Source organism: Phacochoerus africanus, chromosome 4, assembly GCF_016906955.1.
Source record: "Phacochoerus africanus isolate WHEZ1 chromosome 4, ROS_Pafr_v1, whole genome shotgun sequence".
In the NCBI taxonomy this organism is placed as follows: domain Eukaryota; kingdom Metazoa; phylum Chordata; class Mammalia; order Artiodactyla; family Suidae; genus Phacochoerus; species Phacochoerus africanus.
Genome location: NC_062547.1, coordinates 65,657,486 through 65,680,880, shown reverse-complemented (window position 1 = coordinate 65,680,880; position 23,395 = coordinate 65,657,486). Strand labels below are relative to the sequence as shown.

Below are 23,395 nucleotides of genomic sequence, written 5' to 3'. Positions count from 1 at the left end.
CCTGGCACCAGGCGCCTGCTGATGGGGGCCGGCAACCACCACCCACCACCTCCACCCAAGGTCCCCCCCACCCCCACCTCCTCTGGAGCCTGGGTTGGCACTTACAGTGGCTGGTGAGGCACGGGTGGTGTGGGAGTAGGACTGGCTGGCACTGCCCAGCATGTAGCCGCCTTGGATCACATAGGTACCAGCTCCGCTGCCACTGCTGCTGCTGCCACCACTGCCGCCACCACCACCACCCCCGCCTCCACTGCTGCCGCTGCTGCTGTTGCTGGCTGCACTCCCACTGCTGGTGGAGCTGGCAACAACCTGGCTGCCAGACACGTACATGGGCACAGAGCCACTGCTGGCCACTGCCTGGGAGGTGGCAGGTGTGCTGACCTGGGCAGCTGTGCCCGCAGCCTCATAGTAGCTGGTGCCTGCCGTCTGTGTGTACAGAGGTGTCTCAGGGTAGGGGTAGGTGCTGGAGCGGCTGCAAAAGAAGTAGAGGGAGGGAGTCAGGGGACAAGAGCTGAGTGGCCAAGGGGCATGACCAAGGAGGGTACTGTAGTAGGGGTGCCTACCAGATGGGGAGCAGGAAGCAATAGCCCCATGCACTGGACCAGTCATCATCCCAAGTGCTTGATAGGTAATTTTTCATTTAACTCTCAAATTGGTCTCTGCTTTAGACTTGGGGGGCCCCACTTTAGACATGAGGAAGTGGAGCTAGAAGGGCTAGGTAACTTATAATAGATCACACACTTCACTCAATCATAAAAAGAACTGTTGAGGAGTTCCCATGTGGCTCAGTGGGTTAAGGATCTAGCGCTGTCACTGTGGTGGCTCGGGTGGCTCCTGTGGCATGGGCTCAATCCCTGGCCCAGGAATTTCCAAATGCTGAGGGTGTGGCCAAAAAAAGAACCAGTGAGTGCCTGCTACATGCTTGGCACTGTTCTAGGTATGCTGGACCCAATACTGAACGAAACAGAAAAGACTCCAACCTGGAGAAGTTAACATTCTGGCCAAAGGAGAAGCCAAGTGCAAAGATAAATCAAGGATAGCGTGGATGGTGGCACAGACAAGGTAGATGAGGCGGGACATGGGTGCTGGAAAAGGGGGAGGCTCTTCTTTTTCTTTTTACAGCCACATCTGTGGCATATGGAAGTTCTCAGGCTGGGGATCAAATCAGAGCTGCAACTCGGGATTCAAGCCAAATCTGCAATCTACACTACAGCTTGCAGCAATGTCAGATCCTTAACACACTGAGCAAGGCCAGGGATCAAACCTGTATCCTCAGAGACAACCTCAGGTCCTTAACCCGCTGGCCATAATGGGAACTCTAGGGTCTCTACTTCTAAATCCAGTGGCCACCCTGAGGGGTTAGGCAGTGATGACCATAGGAGTGCAGATGTGATTGCCTCTGACCAGAGACCTATCCCGCCCCAGAGGGTTCCCAACTATCCCAGGACCTGCATCAGGGGACATGAGCTCAAGGCTGCAAATCACAGCAAGTGACTTTGGGGGGTCCATCTTTAATGGCATGTTAGGTTAAATGGTGATGCAGGAGTGAGAGAAGGTGAGGAAGGTCTTGAAGTCCTGTCAAAGAACAAGCTCCAGAGCATTCCATTAGGTGAATAATAGAGGCAGGGAAGAGGGTAGGTGGATGGTGCCTTGGGAAGAACAGGGAGGTTTATGTGGCAGTTCATGTCTATACCTACCATCTGTGGGGGTGGAGGGCAGGGGACAAGCACCTCACCAGACATAGTTGGACAGAGTTTTGATTTCTGAGCCTTCTCAGTGCATTAGTGATTTAAAGAGAAATGTTAAAAAAATTTAAAATCCAGAAAGGGAGGGAGGCTGGCCAGAAGTGCCCTGGCTCAGATGGTGCTGAGGGAGTCGTGCAGGGCTCTGGGGGCAGCAAGGAGAGGGACTGGAGTGGAGGTGTGGTCACTCCAGGTGAGTGACATCAGACACCAGGAAGCAGCTCTTGATCACTATGCCCCAGTTCACATCAGTCCACATCCATTGCACGAGTGACACAGAGTTGTGTGACCTGAGCCAGCACTGGTAAGTGCCCCCGGTCCCTTCCTTGGCAGGGACCATAGCCAGCCTAGCACCCCACTTGCAACATGTGCTTCCTGAAAACATCACTTCTGTAGCTATTTGCTGAATGACTGAAAAAATGAATGTGTGTCTCCAAGGACAGAGGCCCAGGGGCTGTGGCTTTGCTCAGGGTGGGGATCCAGGCTGGCAAATGGCTGGGAATGTGGTAACCACCCACAGTAAGGGAGAGACGGAAGATCCAGTGCCCTCAAGAACTTTACATAGAGCAAGAATCCCCCTCCCCCCCTTTTTTGGCTGCATCTGTGGCATATGGAAGTTCCCAGGCCAGGGATCAAATCCGAGCCACATCTGCGACCTACGCCACAGTAGCGTCCTGGAGCTACTCTGAAAAGCTCAAGTTTAGGACAGGCACCCAGGCCATCTGTTTCAGAAACAGATACTCTCAGGGGGGTTTACTTGCAGGACAAACCAGCATCAGCAAAGTTCCAAGTTTAGAGATAGTGTTTAAGGGGAGCATCAGTCTGAGTACACCTGAGACAACAGAAATGACACTCAGACCTGAGTCCATTTTCCTCTTCCTCCTCCCCTGCTTCCCCCGTGGGCAGGTCTGTGGGGCTAGATGATACCAAAGACAGTTGTAGGGATAGAACATGCTGCTTCTATTTCTAAACAAAGAAAAGGAATAACTTCCATTCTCAGAGTATCTATGGGAGGAAACAAAGATATGGATCACAGCATCCCCTCTAGGGCAGGGTTGAGGGTCGGGAGTGAAGGAAATTTCTTTTTCACTGTTTAACATTCCCTATTCCTTAGGAAGTTCCATCTTGTAAAAATTAAAATGTTTTTTTCTCAAAACAACAACAACAAAACCTCCCACCTGACTCCAAAGCCCTAAGCTATGCTGGAATGCTTTTCCCAACTTGCCAGGGTACTCCCTCTGCTTTGCATTTTTCCTGGTGACTGCTGGCTGTCCTTGGGGAGCATCCACCATCTGGTCTGTCACCTGAGGCCTTGAAGCCTGGCTGATCTGCTAGGGGGTGGGGACTCAAGTCCTGGGGGGTCCCCAGCGGACCTATGACCCTCCTTCTATCTCCTCCCCCAACCCCTTCCCCACTCACATGGCACTGGCTGTGTAGCTGGCATCGCCGCCCTCCACATACTGCACTTGGCTGGAGTACACGTGTGGGACCGGCACCTGCTGGAGCTGCTGCACCTGGTGTGGGAGGAAGGGTACGCAGAGGGTCAGGGGTGGGCCAGCTCCTCGCCTTGCTTCTAAAGGTCTGGCAGCAGCTGCCCAAGCTTGCCAGGACACGCAGCTTCCCAGCTGGAAGACTGCACTTCTGGGCCCTCTGAACAACCTGGATGGGGACAGGGCTGGGAATCAGGCACAACTGTGTCAGAAGCCAGAACTGTCTGTTTGGGCTGAGGAGAGCAAGGGCAGGGCCTAAGGTGAGGTGGGCAGAGGGGACCCCAGACAGGGTCCTACCGTGGACATGAAAGATGAACCCCAGGGGCAGAGCCAGGTTCTGCTAAAGGGCTGTCACTAAAACCAGAACCTGGAACTACAGTCAAGGCCTCAGGGTTGGAGCCTGCAGCAGGAAGGGACCCCAGAAGTGGTGCACAGGACGCTAGGGGTGGAGCCGGGGCGAGGGGTGGAGGATGGGGCACCAATTGTGGGCCTCGACCTGGAACAACTGACAAAGCCTTAGGGGCGGGGCCTGAGCTCCCCACTCCAGTCTGTAGGGGCGGAGCCTGGGATCTGGAGCTCGCTTGGGGGTGGAGGGGAAATGGGTGAAGTTCAGAAACGGATCCCCAGACCGGCCCAGTGGAGGTGGGGCTCTGTGGGGGTCTAGGGTGCCTGCGGGTAAGGGTGCGGGCCGGGGCCGGCGGATCCCGCCCCCGCCCGCCCGTGCGTCCGCCACCTACTTTGAGGGCCGTGGCGGCCGTGCCGAACACTAGCACCTGGGGGACTCTCTGGATCCTGACCCTCTGGTCGGGGCTGGCTCGGGCCGGGAGCCCGGGTAGTGGCTCGAGGACCACTTTCTGTTGCGGCAGGAGCAGGTGCGGGGGCAGCACGCCCACCAGCTCCACCCACTGCTCGGCGCCCGTCTCGTAATGGGGCGGCGGCGGCTCGGGGCTGCCTAGATGCTGGGCCTCGCCGCTGCACGCGGGCGGGAGCGGCGGCGGCGGCGGCTCCGAGGCCAGCACGCCCGGCCCGGGCCCAGGCGTGGGTGGCCGGGGCGGCGGCTCCGGTGGCGGCGTGGGCCGGGGCTCTTGCTGCTCTGCCTTCCTAGCGGGTAACTGACTGCCTGAGCTCTGGAGGACAAACAGAGACACTGGGGGGTCACCGGGGACGGCCGCGGGCGGGACTCCAGGCCTCCACCGCCCACCAGGCTGCTGAGTTCAGGCAGCAACCTGACCAGAAGATCCCCACCCCATGTCAGGGAGGAGAGAATGGAGATCTCTCTCTTCTGCCAGGTGCGGGAAAGAGCGTGACCCGGTCCGTGGCCCACTGCTAGAGGTGGAACCCAAGGCGAGGATATCGTTCTGAACCTGCCTCCCCGCTCCCCGCCTCCCCCCAGGGTAGCTTAGCTCCCTCCCTGGGGCCTGCACCCTCCAGAGCCCAGCCTGGGCCCAGCCCCAGTTTGCCCAGAGGTAGGTGGGGGAGATACACACCTCTTGAGCCACATGGACTGGCTGGAGCCCTTGCACTGTGAGCTGCTGCACGGGGCCAGCTTTGGGCACCTGTGGAGTGGCCTGGACCACGGACCTCTGGGGAGGGAAAGGCAAGTCAGATGATGGTGATGATGGCTGCCCACCTGTCCCTAAACGCCACCCCTTGCCTACAGGAACTCATGTAAGCCTTATGGCAGCGCCCTAAGGCAAGAGGCTGCCATTCTCCAGCTTTTTGCTGCCAGCCCTGCACCAGGTGCCTTCCAGGCTCAATACCATGTTGACTCTGGGCGCAAAGTTACAGGTGTGGAACCCAGACTCAGGAAGGTGAGGCTGAATGGAGGAGGACTAAGAGTTGAACTTGGGACTGACTGAGGGATCCCTGTTCTCCACCCCCACTCCCTAAATGTGTTATCCTGCACCCCCACACCTGTGATGCTAACTGTCCTCACTTCCATGCTATGGCGGGGATGCTGGTATTACCCTCAGGGCACAGAGTGAGGGACAGAGGCTGGGAGGTGGGAAGCTGCTGGGTGATGGGGCCAGGACTTGAACCCAGCCTAGAGCTTCAGAAGGGCTATAGTGCCAGGCACAGAATGTCTGAATCCTTTGGCGTGGGGTTTCTGCTTTCCTCCAGGGAAAGGGTCTATGGCTTTCATCTGGTTTTCCGAGGGATTGGGAACCCCCCAACTTGAGAGGTAATGAACAGATGGCAGACAACCCTTGCCTCTTAACCTGCTCTCTGCCCTGGCTGGCAGCTCAGAGTGAGGCCTCCTCCTGAAGTCTGGGCATGGATTGGGAGGCTGAGGCCTCTCCCTGCACCCCTTAGGGGTGAGCCAGGACTTGGCCTTGGGGTTTCCTCCAGGCAAATGGGCCCAAAGAGGCCAAGGTTGTTTCTTGAAACTCGAAATTTCCAGTGCCTGTTCAGCATTAAGATGCATTCCACAAGGACACATTTCATCCTCACAGCTGCCCCAACCACCCTGCTTCCAGGCCTCCAAGGCAGAAGCCATTATTTAGACATGGAGTCTGGAGAGAAGCAGAGGTGCTTGCCAAAGGCCCAGGTGGGGCTGGACCCCCATTTGCTTGTCTCTCACAGGCCTTCCCCATTGCAACTCCCACGGACAGCCGAAGGAGGATGCAGAGGCCGCCTGGCCAGGATCCCTCGCCCCTGCCACTGCCCGCCTTGGCCTGGCACCTCTTGGGTGACGGGGACACTCTGCTGGGCGCCGTGGACTTGCAGCTGCTGCGGCACCGTGCCCGTGGGGGCCCCAGCCGTCTTGCTGGAGGAGCTATTGGCCTGCACTGGCGACCGCTGCAAGGGAAGGAGACACGGAGTGTTGTGTGCAGCAGCCGGGCCCTGACCAAACCCTGCTCGGGAGGGCTGTCCTGAAAGCAATCTGCGGAGGGCAGCAGCCAGCCGGGATGTATCCCAGCCAGCTAAGCTGGTAACCATCCCATGCATCCAAATGCCTGGTCCCTACCACCACCCCAGTCATTCTGGGGCATAGCCCAGGGTTCAGCCCAGAGATGCTGATGGGACACCTATCTTCCCCCTCGAAGATGGCTGGGACTCTAGCCTCATTCTGGGGCTACCCGCTGCCTCCGTAATCAGATGGGCTGCAGCTCTGAAGTGAGACAGGGTAGGTGAGGGGGTCCCCACTTTCTAGATGAGTTGCTGGGGCACCAATGGGAAGGGACATGTGCTGGGCTGCACAGTTGTGGTGGTGGTGCCAGGTGCTGATCCTAGGTGGGCTGCCTACAAAGCCTGTTAACTCTGGGCTGTGCTTCCACAGCAAGCAGATGGGCAGTGGGTATCATTAGCTCTCTCACGCATAGAAAATCCTAGGCTGGAAGTTCTCCTTGGTGCAGCAAGTTAAGGATCTGGCAGGGCTACAGGTGTGGTGCAGGTTGCAACTGTGGCTTGGAAAATTCTACCAGGCTCAGAAGGCCCTGAGGGCCTGCCCAGAGCCCCCCAGGACTAAATGGTTGAACCAGGGATCTGACCTCGAGCTCCAGATGCTGACACCCATACTCCTGGCCCCCCTACAGCTCACCTGTCTCCATATCCTTGCTGGTGTTCAGGGGTCCCCAGAATCCACCCTGTGGTGGGAGGAGGAACCTCTGCCCACCCTGTCGAGGGAAGAGGGACCCACTTTGCCTCTTGGGATGCAGTGCCCAGAGCTGGGGCTTCTAGGCCCATCTGGACCCAGGGGAAGAAGCTGCCTCCTCCTCCTCCTGGAACCAGACTCAGCTCAGAGCCAGCAGGGCTGAGAATCTGGCAGCCGAGCAGCCCCATCCAGGGTCAACGAGAACTTTGGAGGAGTGAATCCTCACCCCTTTGGGGAGAGGGGTAGGGACGATAGCCAAAGGGGCCACCACCTACCTCAGGGGGTGAATGCACCTGCTGGGTGCTATGCACCGTGAGGGAGACCTGACCACCCTTGCCGCCCGGGGCTGTGCTCTGCACCACCAGACGCTGCGTAGGGAGAGCCTGGAGCCAGAAGGGAGAAGGACCACAGTTCACTGACAACAGCCTGTATGAATTTAATGAGCTGCAGTCGCTCCCCCACTTCACAGAGGGTGACAGTGAGGCTTGGGACCAGCAGAGGTACTTGCCCCAGGTCCTGGAGCCCAGAAGTACAGGGCCAGAGTTTGTGTCCAGTGAGCCTGGATCCAGAGGCTGACAGGACTTTGTCCCAGCCTGTGCTGGGTTCCTGGCACCTGGTGTGCAGCCTTCAGGGAGAGACCACCCCACACTCAGTCCCTGTGCTGGCTATGGGCTCTTGGGTCCTGACCAACTTTGGGTCCTCTGCTTTGGGACATGGGGGCTGGACCCACAAGCCACATTCGTTACTGTCATTCCCCAATTCTCTCTGTTAAGAGGCTTGTGCCACTACTCCTTCCCCAGTGGGCCCTGATGGACATGGCCTCACTGACTGAGTTAACAGGTGGGGCAGCCTCTGGAGAGGCCCCATGTCCTTGATGATGCTGAGGGCAGATCCCAGTAGGCTACAGGGGTTGGTTCTGGATGCGGGAGGGAGGGCGGGGGGGAGCCTTACCTGCTGGGGCACCGGGATGTTGGTGAGCTGGAGGGGTGACACGTGGCCTGGCTTGGCCTGCACGCTCGTCTGGACCAGCAGCCGCTGAGGAGGGAGGAGGAAGAACCTGAGCCACGCCAGCCTCCCCAGGGATAGGGGAGTAGCAGCAGTGAACATCTTGATAAGAACAGGGGAGCAGATGGTTCTGGCAGCAGGACGTGGTGGGGAAGCAAGGTACCCGAGGCCACAGCCCCATGGCCCCCCTCAGGTGCCCTCTCTACCCGCCCCTGGGGGAGGGGTGTGTCCTACCTGCTGGGTGCCCTGCACCTGCTGAACCACCTGAGTGGGGACTCCAGTCTGGCTGGCCGTGGAGCCTGGGCTGGCCTCTGACACAGTCTCACTGGCCCGCATGGCACCTTCTGTGAGAAAAGGTCACCAGGTCAGCTCTGCCTGCTGCCCCTACCCCTACCCTGAGCCTGAGCCCATTGGGATGGGATGGTACATCCTGAAGCCAGCTCTGGACAGGGATAGGCCTCTCCAAGAAGCCTGCCTGGCCCCTGGCCAGCCCCAACGCTGCCCACTGGGGTTGGCTAGGGGCCACGCAAGGACCAAGAATCCTTAATTCCCAGAAGTGGCTTCATCACCACCCCTACCCTCATTGTCCCTAAGTCAGACCAGAAGGGGTGACTGAGAAACCATGATGTAGGGGAGGCTCAGAGGGAAGGACCCTTTCCCCATCGGTAGGACCCTGGACAGTAACTAATCCCACCCCTACTCCCCCCTACCCTGGTCCCAGCAGCCTTGGAAGGCATCGGGCTACCTTCCTGACATGACCCCTGGCTTCCCAGGAATGGAAGCTGGTCAGAGGAACAGCTGCAGAAGGCTGCAGAAGGTCTCATTGCCCTACAGCTGAATACCCCCTCCCTTTCCACTGTCCCAGCCTCCCTGGGGGCAGCAGAGGGCTTGGGGCTGGGCAGGCAGGTACTCACGCTGACAGGCAGCCGAGAAGAGACAATCATAGAACATGGTGCCCCCCGCACCCCAAGCCCCTGCTCCCCTCTGTCCAGGGGAGCCCGTCTGGCACTCCTTGTGCTTCTTGCCCACCTCTTTGGGAACAGCAGGGTGTGCAGCTGGCTTTATACCTGCAACCTTGAGGAGCTAATCCCCCCAGTGGATGCAGAGCTCCTGGCCGCCCTCTTGGGATAAACACTTCCCTTCCAGTGAGCACAGCCCAGGTAGGGCCTTTGCGGGGCTGGGGCCACACTGTGGGGTCAGGAGGGAGGCTGGTACCCGCAGATGCTATCAGGAAGGCTCAGGTCGAGTTTCAAGCACATCTTGCTAAGTGATTAACAGGGAGACTGGGGGAGGGGGGTGGTAAGGGGCGTGGAGGGCCAGGACGCCATCCACCTCACCCTCCCTATGTGGCCAGGTTGCTCCCAGCAGTTTCAGAGGCAGGGTGGGGATGGCGGTCCACACTTGTCTGCCCTTCCTCTAATGTGCTGCCAGAGGAGCCAAGGTCCCACCCAGTCCTGTCCCCTGGGGGCTCCTTGGCGGATTGGAGGGTGGTGGGCAAGGATCAATAAGACTGACTATAGCGCTTCCAGTCCCCCAGGCACTGCAATCAGGTCTTCCTGGGCAGCTGGAGATGGAAAGAACTTTTATTACCTCAGTTTTCAGACCAGGCAACAAAGACCAGAGGAGAAGTGATTTGCCTGAGGTCACCCAGCCAAGAACTGGCAGGCCAGGACACCGGACCATGTCTGTGCCCACATGAGCCTCACACCATGCATAGAACCCACAGCCACATGTCAGGCCCAGGCTGAGGCCCCCGAGGCAAGTAGTGTGTGGACTTCGGTATGCATGTACAGGAGGAATGTGAGCTGGGGTCCAGAACATCCCTCTGGGGCTCAGCCTTTTTAGAGCAGGGAGCTCTGTGGGAAGCTCCTTGGCTGTATGGGAAGACATGCAGAAAGACCGGGACAGGACAGAAAGGTCATCCCAGGTAGAATCAAGGACCTCAGGGGCCACGTCTGGGGCAGAGCACATAAATGTGTATATGCTGGGTGTGTGGGAGTGTGGCCAGATGTGGGGCAGGGATTGCTCAGCCAGCTGCCTCTGCAGCTGATTCTGGGAGGCACCAATTCCTGTTTTGCTGGAATTGTCCTTCACATCTACTTAGGCCTCCCTGAACTGTGAGGGAGGAGGCCCTCACTGAGCCAGCTCTCTGGGAGAAACCTGAGAAAGCCCCAAGTCACGTGAGGAGCCCAGCACACCTGGGTGTCTATGGGGCACAGGGAGCTGGGAGAGCCCAAGGGACAGAGCCTGAATGAGAATACCTGTGGCAGGTTAAGCCCGGCTCAGGGTGGGCAGCGAGTGGGAGGCTGGCCCCAGCTACCTCCTAGGCTCCGGTGCTCTGATTAAAATGCCAAGGCTGATCCTTGAGTGGGACACTGAGGCCTGGGGACTTGCTGAGGTCAAGCATCTGCCTGGACAGGGAGACCCCGGGAAGCAGTCTTACTCATCTCTACCTCAAGGCCGGAACCCTCATCCTTGCCAGGTCAGGAGGGCACACCAGGCCACGCCACAAGGACCAGCAGGTGAGGTTCCTGAGTCTACTCTTCAGACAAGGGGCTTCCTGAGTGTGAGTCCATCTGCCTGTGGCCAACACGGGCCTCCTGCCACTGTGTCTCCCCCAGCTCTGTGTGTGTGTGTGTGTGTGTGTGTGTGTGTGTGTGTGTGTGCGCGCGTGTGCGCGCGCGCACATGCATGCATGCAGGGGAACACTGAGCCTGCACAAGCATCTACATCTGTGTGCAAACTCCATTCTGGGCGTATGCACAAGACCAGAGAGGGCCCCACTGTCTCAAGTCTCTGGTCAGGAAGCAGAGGCTGATTTCCTGTCCCTCGATCTAATGAGTGTCTCTTCCTCCCTGGGCCCCACACTTCCTCATCGAGACCTACTCATGCCTCAAATGCCACGAGCTACTTGGGGGAAGATGGAGGGTGTCCTCAGAAGCTTGGCTCCAAGCCAGGGCCCAGTTCACCACGGACAACAGATGGGGCAGCCTAGCCCTCTCCCTCCCGATCCTTTGCTCCACTGATGATTTTGGTCAAAGGCTCTTTGGGGTGTGTGTGGGGGGTGCTATGGACTCCTGCTGCCCCCAGGATCCTGGGATCCTTGCCTGCCCCGACTTTAGTTTCCCTATTTGTGCCTGGGGACGCCGACAGACACCCTCCACGTCCCTCTCCTGATCATAAGTCTTGTTGGACCCCCAAGGACTCCAAGAGAGAGAGAAGCATGGAAGAGAGGCTGGACATGATTCCTTCTTCAGCCCCACCCGATCCCCTTCCAGCAGGCTTGGTGTCACCTTCCTAGGGACGGCTGGCAGGCCCACAACACCTTTTTTCTGCCTGGATTTTGGATGAGAGTCTGGTGGCCTCTGAGGACAGGGATTTATGGATCTAGAGGATTGTTCCTAAGCTGGGAAATTTGAGCTTCCTTCTCATCACCTCCAAAGTCACCTTAGGGCAGAGCTCGCAAGAATCAGGCTAGATGAGCTGCTTCTGGTGCTGCTCCTGGCTGGCTTCCAGCCTGGCTCCAGGTCTGGGTCCAGGGCCCCTCCCTCCCTTCTCCCTGCGACTCCCTGGGTCCCTGGTCAGCTCAGATTGCTTCTGGCTCTGGAGGAGCCCCAGGCTCCTTGCTGCAGCCTTCGATGGTGTCAGTTACATCCCCACCTCCACCCTCACGACTGGCTCACATGGCCCAAAGGCCACCTTAGATAAAACAGACACTAACCTGGGAGAGGGTTATGGAGGAACCCTAGAAAATCACTGTGAGGGGCTGGGGGGGGGGGAAGGGGTCAACGGAGCAGTAAGTTCAGTGACAGGGCGCAAAAGCCAACCTCCTCTTCCTCAGAACAAATCAAGGAAACATTGCTCAGTAACCCTTCCGGGGACAGGCTGGCTCCTGCCAGAAGCAGGAGCAGAAAGGAAATGAAATTCCCCAGAACGACTGTGAAAAACAATGAAGCCACAGCCCAGCTGAAGAAGGAAGGCAGAGATTCACGCCAATAGCCAGTCATACCCACACTGCAACCCGTCCACACAGAGTGTCCCACAGCACGATGGGGGGGCCAGAAGAGGTGGGGGGACAAAGGCTATATGACCTTTAAGCACTAGGGCCTCCCTGGGGGAATGCTGGGAGGAGCTGCAGAAGAAAAGGGGAAGAGAGGAGATGGACCGGGGCTTGCGGCGTTCTGAGGTTTGGAGCCGTGCCTCCATTCCAGACCCTCATTCTAGGGACCCTGGACACCTGAAGCAGCAAAATCCAGCACACAGGAGGTCCAGGGCCAATAAGATGCCCTGGAGGCTATAAAAAAAAAAAAATCTCCAGCGGTGACAGGCAAGCCCTTCTGCCTGCTCTTGGCTGCCCAGGGGCTGATAGGAGGTGAGGGCTGAGCTAGGTCAGACATTCAAGGGGGATGAGCCACCAGAATGTCTGGAATGGGACTGCTCCAGCCAGAGGGCAGAGGGCAACATAAGTGCAAAAGCCCAGAGATGAACTGAGCCAAGAAGCTTTGCAGAGAAATAGGAAGGCCAGTGGGGCTGAAGCAGGTATGTTAGGGGGCAGGCTGGTACCAGGTGGGGCTGGGCAGCAGCAGGTCTTGAAGGTCAGAGTCAGGAGGTTAGACATTTGTCAACAAGGGCACAGGGAGTGTAGAGCTTTTAAAGCCCTTTCCTGTCCCATGGCGGGGGGGGGGGGGGGGGATCACATCGCCTAGGGAGGGTCAAGAAAGGCCAGGCCAAGGTTTCTCAGAGTGCCCTCAGGGCCACCTGCCTTGGAATCAGCTGAGTTGAGCTGGAATATGATGATGGGACCTAATCTACTGTTGTCAAGAGGTTCCTTATGGCTGTGGTGGGGAGAGAATGGCAAAGGGTGTGAGCAGAGGCTGGACCAGGTTGGGACCATAGAGGTGGGAGAGGTGGCAGATTCCAGCTGGATTTAGGAGGCAGAGCCAAGAGGCCTTGCTTGCTCAAGGATTAGTAAGAGCGGAATCAAGGCTGACCCAGGCCAGGGGGTGATACTTACTAGAACAAGGATGTCTCAAAGGAGGCCAGATTTGAAGAAGGGAAAAATTTAGACTTCTGTTTGGCCATCTGGTTTGGAAGGCCTGTTTGACCTAGTGGATGGGTCCTAGGTGGCTGGGGCTCAGGACCGAGGCCCAGGGTACAGACCTCAATGGGGGCATTGTCAGCACAGAGGTGACATTGATAGCTGAGACACTGGACAAAGCCACCATGAAAGGGGAGTTACTGGAGCAGAGAGGAGGCCTCAGGCCTGACAGGGTCATTGCTGACAGGGTCAGGAAGATGAGGAGGGAGCAGCAAAAGAGACTGAGAAGGGTGGCAGGGAGGCTGGCAGAGACCAGGGCAAGAGGGCATCTCTGAGAGGAGGGGGACCAGGAAGAGGAGGACTGAGGGTGACCGGTATGTCAAGAGGAAAGTCATGGGTGATCCTGACTGGGATGCTGAGGAGGGAAGGCATAGGCAGCTGAGGAGAGAGCATCAGTTCAGAGATCAGAGACAAAGGAAGAGAGGATGAATCTTTTGAGAAATTCTAACTTAAAGGGAAGAGAATCCAGCAGCGACTAAAGGGGGTACAGGGCCTGGGGGGGCCTGGTTAAAATGGGAGTTGCTGTGTCTTTGCAAGCTGGTGGAAAAGATCTGCAAGAGAGAGACCAAGTGATGAAGCTGGGATGACAAGTCCTGGAGGGGCAGCCTGAAACTGGCAGGGGGCCACTTCAGCCTTCAGCAGCGAGAACGCAGAGCTGGTAGCTGCAGATGGACCCAAGGAGCTGGGAGGCTGGCTGGGGTGGTGGGTGTGGGGGGTTTCTTTTCATCATGTGATGAGGCTTTGTCCCCAGGGAGGTCAGCAGCAAGGTCAGGGGTCAAGAACACAGGAGTGAGAGAGGGGTGATGGAGGTGAGAGGGAAAGCAAAGGAGTGGGTTTCTCAGAGAGTGGGAGGAATGCTGGTGAGGGAATTTAGCAGGATCCCTGTTCTGCACTGAGAACCCTCTGGAGCTGTGTGTCCCAGTGACCCTGACCTTGGCCCGTTCGTGGCCTGGCCTCACTCAGTGCGCTCAGCTGACACTTACAGGCCATCCCTCCAACTCAGTCTATGCATCAAAGAGTCACTGTCCTGACTTCCTGTCATGGCTCAGTGGTAATAATCCTGATTGGTATCCATAAAGTTGAGGGTTCCATCCCTGGCCTTGCTCAGTGGGTTAAGGATCCGGCATTGCCATGAGCTGTGGTATAGGTCACAGATGCGGCTCAGATCTGGCATTGCTGTGGCTGTGGCTGGCAGCTACAGCTCCAATTTGACCCCTAGCCTAGGAACTTCCATATACTTTGGATGTGGCCCTAAAAAGACACACAAACAAAAAGAGTCACTGTCCTAAGCCCCTGTGTGCCCCCACCCCCGGCCCTCCCTGAGGACCGCAAGGCTGCTAGGAGCCTCCAGGATACTGCCAAGGGCCCAGCTGCCCCTGTCCTGGTCCTATGGGGCAATGTCATTGGCCACAAAATTTTTTTTCTTTTTAGGGCCATACCTACAGCATATGGAAATTCCCAGGCAAGGGCTTGAATCAGAGCTATAGCTACCAGTCTACACCTCAGCCAGAGGAACACCAGATCCAAGCCGTGTCTGCAACCTACACCACAGCTCACAACAACACCAGATCTTTAACCCATTGAGCGAGACTAGGGATCAAATCCACATCCTCACAGATACTAGTCGGGTTCTTAACCCACTAGGCCACAACAGGAACTCCAATGGCCACAGATTTTGACGCTTCATTGTCCTATGGTCCTAAACGCAGCCTTGACCTGCTCTGTCCACAGCCCACCAGGACACCCTTAGGCTCTCCACCACTTCCTTTTCCACTCTGGAAGCCTCCTCCCCTTTACAAAGAGCACATGGAAAACCGCTAACACCCAGTGCTGTTCTGAGTTCCACCTTCTCCCTCAGGGGAGTGACCACCTATCCTGACCCTCTGCTCCCACTTCCCTCTTCTCAGCCCATCCCCATCCTGGAATAAGCAGGCGTGGGCAAGACGCTCTAAGCAGGAACCATGGGTGCCATGACCCAAGCTGCCTGGTCATTTGCTCCACAGCCTCAAGGGGTGGCCAGTGACAAACAGGAGCCCGTGGCCACATCACCTGTTCAAATGCCCACCCAAGAGCCCCGCTTGGCCTGAATATGGCCAAAAAGTGAAATGGGAGGGGAGGGGAAGCGATGCCTTCAGGCTTCCCAGCAGACATCCCTGAACCGCAGCAGGGAGCCCCTCACGCACATCCGGGTGTTCAAGGCCGTCATGACCCCTTTAGGGATGACGGCTGTGAACCCACACCCCCGTCCCCCCCAGCCTTTGCAAACTAATTCCACGGCCCAAGCCTTCCTTCAAGTGACATCTTACTTGATGACAGAGACAGAAACCACTCTAAGAGCTGGTAGGCAGGAGTTTGGGGACACAGAGGCCTCCCTGCTTGGCCTGACTACTTCCCTAGAGATGCCCCTCAAGTCCTCAAGTCCCACCTGGGCAAAGCTGCCCTTCTGGTGACAGGCCCAGTGAGAGTGGAAGGACATTGCCGTGCCCCCACATCCAGGATGCTAGGCTTCCCGAAACTCCCTTTGGAGGTGTTTGCAGAGTGCCCTGGCTCTGGGCACATGTCCACTTACCGGAGACGGTGACCACGATGTATTGCTGGGACGCCGGGGATGGGGCAGGTGCGCCAGCCGGCTGCGAGGGTGCGGGGGCAGCTGAGAGCTCTGTCACATACTGCTTCTGGCTGCCTGGTGGCTGTGCCTGGGGCTGGGGGCTCTGCAGCTCGGTGACATACTGGGGCTGGGGGGTGGCGGCAGTGGCAGGGGGCTGGGGTGGCTGGGGTGCCGCTGAGGGCGGAGGTGGTGGCTGGGGCTGGGGCTGTGGAGGTGCCTGTGGTGGCTGGGATGGTTGCGGGGCTGCCTGTAGCTCAGTAACGTACGCCTGTGTTGCCATGCCAACAGTGGAGAAAATGATAATAAATAAGGCCTTTTTTTTTTTTTTTTTTGCTTGCTTGGGAAGAAGGTGGGGGGGGGGGGGGGAAGAGGGAAAAAAAAAAAAGGAAAAACAAGAATTAATCTACAGGCAGAGGAAACCAGGGACAGCTCCTGGCTCCCTAGAGACATGTTTGGATTCATCAGTAACTTAATTAAATCCTGAGGCTGGTGGCAAGATAACCAACCCATCACTGTAAGGCAACTGAACTTGGGCTTGGTCTGAACCTTCTCCACTCACCCCGCCCAGGACTCCTGCCTTCTCCCTTTCCAGCCTCCTGCACCTGGGGAACCCCTATGTTGGAGGGAGGCAGAACAAATTGTTCTCCTGAGGGCTCCTGCAGGCTGTGCACTGTACTGAGTGCTTTCTTTATAGTATTTCATTTTAAACTTTACAACAATCACATTTGAGTTTGGGTTCCTTCTGCCAGCTGAAAAACTGAGGCTCAGAGAGGTTAAGGAGCTTGGCCCAGGTCATAGAGCAGGGAAGAGGCAGGACTGAGTCTGAACCCTGGGCATTCTGAGTACTTGACTAATCGGCTAATTGCTGAAAAAGAAAGTTGTGGGGAAAGCTGTCTCCCAGCCAGCTTGTGCCAGTTCCCTACATGGCCACCATCTGGGCTTGGCTTCTTGGCTGAGTATCATTCCCAGGGGGGTGCCAGACACAAGGAAGTTGTTTGAGTACAAAAAAGCCCCCTAAGCTGCTTGCGGCCACAAAGCCAGGGCGGTTATGGGTGGTGACACTAGATGTGAGCTCCTCACTACAGAGGGCCCTTCAAGGGCCAGGGGCAACCAGGCTGGGAGCAGGCCCTGGCCAGAGGGCAGGCCCAGCAGCTGCTGCTGACCTCAGAATGGGGCCCACCTGACTAGGCAGAGGCAGTTTTTCTAGCTGATTGCTGAGTGAGGCTTGTATCCCTCTAGCTAAGCCCTGCCCCTTCATGCTAAGCTCTACTCCTCGCACAAAGCCCCACCTCAGCAGGGGTGGGCAGATGGTTTCCTGGCTCCTGCACCAATGAGCCCCCTCTCCCCAGCTCTGAGCATTTGTGGACAGTGAATGAAGGCAAGAGTGGTTAAAAGAAATTCCAGCCCCCGTACCCGCCGCCGCCTTATGGCCTCTGCTGGCCCTGAAGGTGTTTGAGTGTAAGAGCTTTGCCTGAGGTCACCTGACCTGTGACCTTCAGAAGCATGGCACTCCAGGCCAAAGTAGAGGCCCTTCTGCATTAACCCTGCAGCAGCTGTGTGCCATAGTCAGCCACAGGGTGACTAAAAGTGAGATTTTTCAAGGGAAAGGAGAAAGAGAAAAACAACTGCTGCCTGTTGACCAGAAGCCCCAGGAGCACTTTGCCGTGATTACTTCCTCATAGCAGGCCCACGAGGGTATAACCACCATGCCCATTTCTCAGACGAGTGAGGTTCAGGGGTAAACTGCCCACACGCCTTGTGGCAACCAGTGAGCTAAGAATTTGAACCCAGGTCTCTCTGACCCCCAGATATGTGCTGGTAACCCCTAGCACCACTCAGGGAGTCAGGTACCAGGCTCATTTACTTCTCACAATCAGTAGATGGCATCTTTTCTGTTTTTCAGATGGGATCACTTGAGATCCACCCATTGGGGGTAATACCAATTGCCCAAGGCCCCTGATTGGAGCAGCAGAACTCAGAATGTGGAGCCCACCAGAGCAGCCAGAGGGAGGCCTCAGGTCAGGCAGCACAGCGGTTCCCATACTCTTCATGGATCTCACTCCCTGGGGTTCTAGGCCCTTGGATGCTAAACCTAAGAAGAATCCAAGTCAGCAAGGGGTAAGGCAGGTGAGAAACAAGTCCTGGACTGGCCAATGCAGGACTTGGCTACCTCCAAGATGTGTGATTTTCAGGGAGGACGTCTCCTCCATGGGCCTCCACTGCCCCATCTCTGCAATGGGAGAACAGCAGGCCTACACTGCAGTGTTACTAAGGAGTTCAGCTGGATCATGTGGGCAGTGCTTGGCCAAGTGCCTGGTGCAGCATAAACACTTAAAAATGGCTCTGGTTACCATCATTGCCCAGGGCCCTTTAACAAGGCTTGAAGCAAAACTACAAAGCCTCCAGGCTCTGCCTCCCTGCTTTGAGCTATTGAGTACAATGGAAACAGGGGCTTCTGTCTGCATGTGGGTGGGTTCCTTGGGCTTGGGATAGGCTGGGGAGGGGCTGCAGGACTCCAATAGCTGGCATGAGCAGAGCTGGCAGAGCCCTGGGGCCACCTTCCCTGCCAAGCCTGATCATTATGGAGAGATGGACAGAGACAGGAAGAATGGGCCCTGGTCCAGGTTGTAGGGAGCTATCCTGGGCTTTCCCACTGGGCAGAATGGAAGCATGGCCTGCAAGGGACTCGGGCTGCAGGGGTAGCTTACCCAACTGGAGAGGGAAGAGGCTACGGTATGCCGTGTACCAGATGCCAGAGCAGACATCCTCCTCCAGTCCCCACTCTCCCCAAACTCCTTCCTGCCCGTACGAGAGGGACCCACCTCCTCATGCCTCCATACAACACTGAGTCCAAACTCTGGCCCAGATCAGGTGCTGGAGACACTGCAGCTCTGATGGGTGTCAGACCCACCTCAACATGAACCCTGGCCTGTCTCAATTGATGAATGTGTAACTTACGTTCCTCTGGGCCTCAGTTTCCCCATCCGTCACCTGGGGATGAGAACACCTGATTCACAGGGCTGCTGTAAAGATCCAGTGAGATCAGCCCAGCACCCAATAAGTGCTGAGAAGTGGAAGCTGCTACTGTTATTATTCACTCAACAAACATCCATGCCAGGTGGAGCTGGAAGGGGAAGAAGACAGACACAATCCTCGAAGCTCTTAGAAAGAAGTGGCAAGGGGGACTCTGACTCTGGTATTCATCAGCCTCACCTGGAGAGTTAGTTAAGTGTAGGTTCCTAGGCCCCACTGCCAGAGTCTGGGATGACCCTGGAGTCTGCTGTTTGAGCTAATCCCTTGGATGATTCTGAGACAAGTGGTATTAGAGGCACTGAGAAACACTGGCCTGGGCCCTCCCAGCCCTAGGAGAGCTGGTGCCTTGTGGCTCCTCCCACCATAAAAAGGCTTTAAAAGCTCCACACTTGCTGGTGCTTTCTCCTCCTCAGAAGTGCAAACCCTGCAGGCCTCCTCCTTTCCACTCAGGGGAAGGAAAATAGGCGATGAGACCACTAAAAAGCTGAGCTCACAAAGGGAAAGAGGAGATGAATAAAACAGTTAAACCAGCTTCCCTAGTGGAGACCTTATTGGCACTGTCACTGTTAGTCTCCAGGAAAAACAATAGAGAATGCCAAGTTTCCCATAATTATTTCACAGAGAACCCCCTTTTTTCTCCATTTGTGGAAGATGAGGTTAAGGAGAGTTCTGTAGGGTGTTCCCTGGAAAGGAATAAGTCACAAATATCTATACAGGATGAGGTACTTGCCATCTATTTGGGCATGAGACTCAGCAAACCTGTTCCTTAGCAATGAAACTGTCCCCCAAAAAGCACCAATGGCTGCACGTATCTTTAAAGCCAATACCTGTTTTTAGAGAATGTTTGAATCAATTCTTTAGATCAGAGGCTGGCAAATTTCTGTGAAGGGCCAGACAGTCCACGCTTTTGGCTTTGAGGGCAGACAGTCTATTGCAGTGACTCAACTGTCACTGGAGTGTGAAAGCAAACATAGATAATATGTAAACAAGTTAGTGTGGCTGTATGCCAATAAAAGTTTATTTCAAGATACTGAGATCTGAATCTCATGTAATTTTCACATATTATGATATATTATTCGTCACAAAATAGCCTTCTTTAAAAATGTAAATATCATTCTCAGCTCACAGGCCATAAAAAACAAGTGGAGGAATTCCCTGGTGGCCTAATGGGTTAAGGGCCCGGTGTTGTCACTGCTGTGGCTCAGGTCACTGCTGTGGCAAAGGTTTAATCACTTCTGCATGCCACGTGGGAAAAAAAAAAAAAAATCCTCCAAAATAGATGCTAAGGCTGGGCATTTCCCTCCATCTTCATCCACACCATACTAGTCTGGGCTGCCATCACCTCTCACCTGGACCCCAACCATAGCCTCGTCACTGGTTCCTGGCTTCACACTTGCCTCTATAGTCTATAAGATCCTTTGAAAACACAAACATTTACAGTATCACTCCTCTCTTGAGAAGGCCCTAAGGCTCCCCATCACAAAGAATAAATAAAATCCACAGCCCTCCCCATGACCTACAGGGCCCTGTGGGATCTGTACCCCCCACTGCCCTTCCTCATTCTGCATGTGCTAGCAAGTGTCACTCCTTCCCAAATGTGCCAGGCATCCTTCTGCCTTAGGATCTTTGCACCAGCTCTTCTGACTGCTAGCATGCTCTCCTTGCCTCCACCACTGGCTCCTTCTTATCATGTCTAAGCTCATGTCAATTTCTCGGGTCTCAAGTAGTCCCCTTCTAAGCACCCTGGAGCACATACTCCTGTTCTATTTTTTTCCTGGCCCTGCATACTGCATATTTTCCTCTTCCATCCAAGACCAGAAAGCTAAGCTTTCCCCAATGGTGGGGACGTGGCCTGCCTTGCCCACACTCTACCACTAGAATACTGACTTGGCACACAATGGGGCTTCAAATTTTACCGTCAAATGAGAGTCCACAATGCTGGGAACACACTGCTAGTGACTGTCAAAAGCTGGCTCAAATCTACCAAGTGGTAAGACCTTGTGAAAAAGTTCCTGCCTCCTGCCAGCCACAAGCTTATGCTACAGGGGCAGGTGATGCTTGCCAGTCCAGAACAGGCCCTTTAGACCAGGAAGACTATGCAGTGTGTAGCTGCTATCTGGAGGCCATGTCTGGGAGTGGGGGTGGTATCTGCTGGCCTATCCCCTGTCTTTGGCCCCAAGATGCTGGGGTGTGTGACAAGAGGGGAGGGTGAGACCCTTAGCTCCAGTGACACCTTTCCCACCTCACCCTTCCCATGACACCCACACCTGCAGCTCATCCAGCTGCCTCCTGGAATGCTGAGCCTGAGCCTGGGCTCAGGGGAAAATTTTCTTTCTGGTTGTTCTCCTGAAGCCCGAGAAGGGCCTTAGGGGAGTGACACTTTCCCACTAGAAATTGGAGTCCTGGTACCCAGCTTCCTGGGGTCCCTGTCATCAGCCCACATAGCCCAGCAAGTGAGTCAAGCTTTAAAGCCACTAGGCTCTCGCCAAATTCAAAATGATAAAAATAAATGCGAATGGTGTAATTCCAAGGGCTGAGCAGGAAGCAACAATCATCATAATAACAGTAGCAGCCAACACAGTTTGAGCAATTACTATGTATATGATGCTCAACATGTATTCTTTTATAGGATCCACAGCACAGTAATAGAAGATTAAAAGCACTGCTGATGACCACTGCCTCCAGTTTATGCGGGAAGAAACTAAGGCCCAGAGAAGTTACTTGCCCAGGAGCTTACAGCCAGAAAGCAGCTGATAGTTTCAAAGACTATTGGTTGTTTCAAAGTCAGTGAACCCTCAGGGCTTGGGCCTTTCAAATGCATAAGATATGGGGAGGCAGAGGCTGAGAGCGGCAGTCCACAAAACTAGATGATCTGTAACATCACTTTCTGAGCTGCTCAGAGTTCCCCTAACAGGTGCTCACATCTGTCAGCGAGCTTATTTCTAAATATTTAATGAAAACTAATCTCTACCTTTCCTAACTTTCAAGGGGTCCTACCACCTCTGAAAGAGGGCCTGACCTGGGAAAAGTCCTTTGAGAAGTGACACAGCTTTATCTCAAATTCTTGGGGGGAAGCTTTAGGAGAACCTGAAATGTTCCTTCACCTTGAAGTTTATTGATTGATTTTAAAAGAAAATGGCTGCAGTTTGCACTCAGCTCTGCTGATGCCAAGCTACAAAGCAAGATAGAGAATAAGCAAAGTGAATTTGGCCTGCCTGGCTATTAAAAAAAAAAAAAATTCTTCCCCCAGCTGGCAGATCTTTCGGCCCAGCAAAGCAGTCACTCAGATTCTCCTCTAACAAATGTAGAGCACTTCCCCTTCCCTCTCTGACTTCGGTGTCCACATGGCTCTGGAGGCCGGTATCTCCTCAGTGACGTGTGACCCAGTTGACACCAACTTGATTGACACAAAAACATGTGTCTGGCCAAGAGAAGCGGCTTAAGAAACTTCCTCAGGCGCCATTTACTCCCCATTCCCAGAAAGGAAGTCTAGGATGGGCAGAACAGCTAGGAATGATTCCCATCTCCAAGAGCAAGGCCCCTGCCCAGAGACATGTGAGATCTTAGATCTTAGAGCTGCCCACAGAGCCAGCAATCAAGTTTCTGTTCCTCTAACTCAGTCACCCGAGATCACTCCTCTCTGCCATGGGATTCGCTTTCTGCAAACCAAATCAGACAAAAGCCATACCCCTTAGCCCACAGCTTCATGAAACTGTTTACCTTCACCTCCTCTCAAGAGAGAAGGCGACCGATTTAGGAGCAGACAGCAAAGCAGCAATTAAGACTAACCGTTTATCTATAAAACACATTCGGAAACAGTAGATAGGAGTAAAAGGTTCAAGGTGAGCCCTAGAGAAATTCCCAGAAGGAATTAGGAGTCCCTGAACTGCAGAAAGGGGGTGATAGTCATGATTCTCCCCACTTTACAGGATGGAAAATTGAGGCCTCACATGCGGCAGGCACTGAGTCCTGGAAGGCTCTAAAGGGACGCAGGCCAGGTGGCCTCTTATCGCTTAGGGGAGCTGGAAGGCCTAGGCGGCGGCTGCCCCACCCGGCTCCCCGGGTACCGGCCGGCCCCGCCCACACCTTAGGGCAAGGCCACGCCCACTCACCTAGGTCCCGCCTCACCCCTCCCTCGCTCCCATTGGCCCAGCCCTCCCAGTCCCGCCCCTCTGCACCTCCCGACATATAAAAGCCCCCCGCCCCGGCCAGCCGACCTCCACTCGCCGCCGGCCTGCTAGCGCCCGCCCCTCGCGGGGGCCGGGCCGCGGGGCTCGGGGGCGGGTGGTGTCGCCCCGGACGGGCCCTGACCCCCTCCCCCATAGTCCCGACAGTCGCCGCCGCCATTTTGACCGCCCGCCCCTTACCCCAAGACTATGATTACAGCGACACTCAGGACCCGCCGCCCTCCCCCGCCCGACCCGGCCCGGCCTGGCCCGCCACGCTGGGGCCGCCCCAGTTACCTCGGCTTCTCCCCACTTCTGTCCGCGGAAGGGCTTTCCAGAGGTCTCGGAGGCGATGTTGAGAGGTGGACAGAAAGTGCCGGGGGCCCCGGGCCGGGCCGGGGGGGTGGGGGCGGGGGGCGGCCGGGAGGTTGTTGTTGTTGACTCGCGTTGCCGGGTTGCTTGGTCGCCACGACTACCGTGGCTATGGCGCCTCCGTTTCCCTCACCGGGGCAACTGTTGCTACCCACCCTACTTACGTCACGCGCCGGGGGCGGGGTCCAGGGTGATTGGCGGAGCCGGGAAAAGTGATTGGACGGCGCCAGCCCCTGCTGCTAAGCTATTGGTTCCGAGGCACGCTTTTCAACAGCCTCTCGACTTC

The 23,395-nt window shown here is 55.9% G+C and overlaps 1 protein-coding gene across 5 annotated transcripts in view; it reads right to left on the bottom strand.

Moving 5' to 3' along the window:
* The window catches only part of RFX1 (regulatory factor X1), a 31,641-nt gene extending 8,407 nt beyond the window's left edge, over positions 1-23,234 (bottom strand). Inside the window, exons 1-8 of one of the 5 annotated variants that reach the window (XM_047776858.1) lie at positions 23,035-23,234; positions 8,067-8,176; positions 7,779-7,862; positions 7,103-7,210; positions 5,915-6,031; positions 4,720-4,815; positions 3,162-3,256; positions 106-472 (exon numbers count right to left, since the gene is read on the bottom strand). In XM_047776858.1, the coding sequence (XP_047632814.1) occupies positions 106-472; positions 3,162-3,256; positions 4,720-4,815; positions 5,915-6,031; positions 7,103-7,210; positions 7,779-7,862; positions 8,067-8,168 (969 nt within the window). In that variant the 5' untranslated portion in view covers positions 8,169-8,176; positions 23,035-23,234. Of the gene's footprint in view, positions 1-105; positions 473-3,161; positions 3,257-4,719; positions 4,816-5,914; positions 6,032-7,102; positions 7,211-7,778; positions 7,863-8,066; positions 8,177-15,499; positions 15,883-23,034 lie in introns of those variants that run through there. The other 4 variants (XM_047776853.1, XM_047776856.1, XM_047776854.1 and 1 more) reach the window with 4 other exon arrangements.
* Between the last annotated feature and the right edge of the window lie 161 nt (positions 23,235-23,395).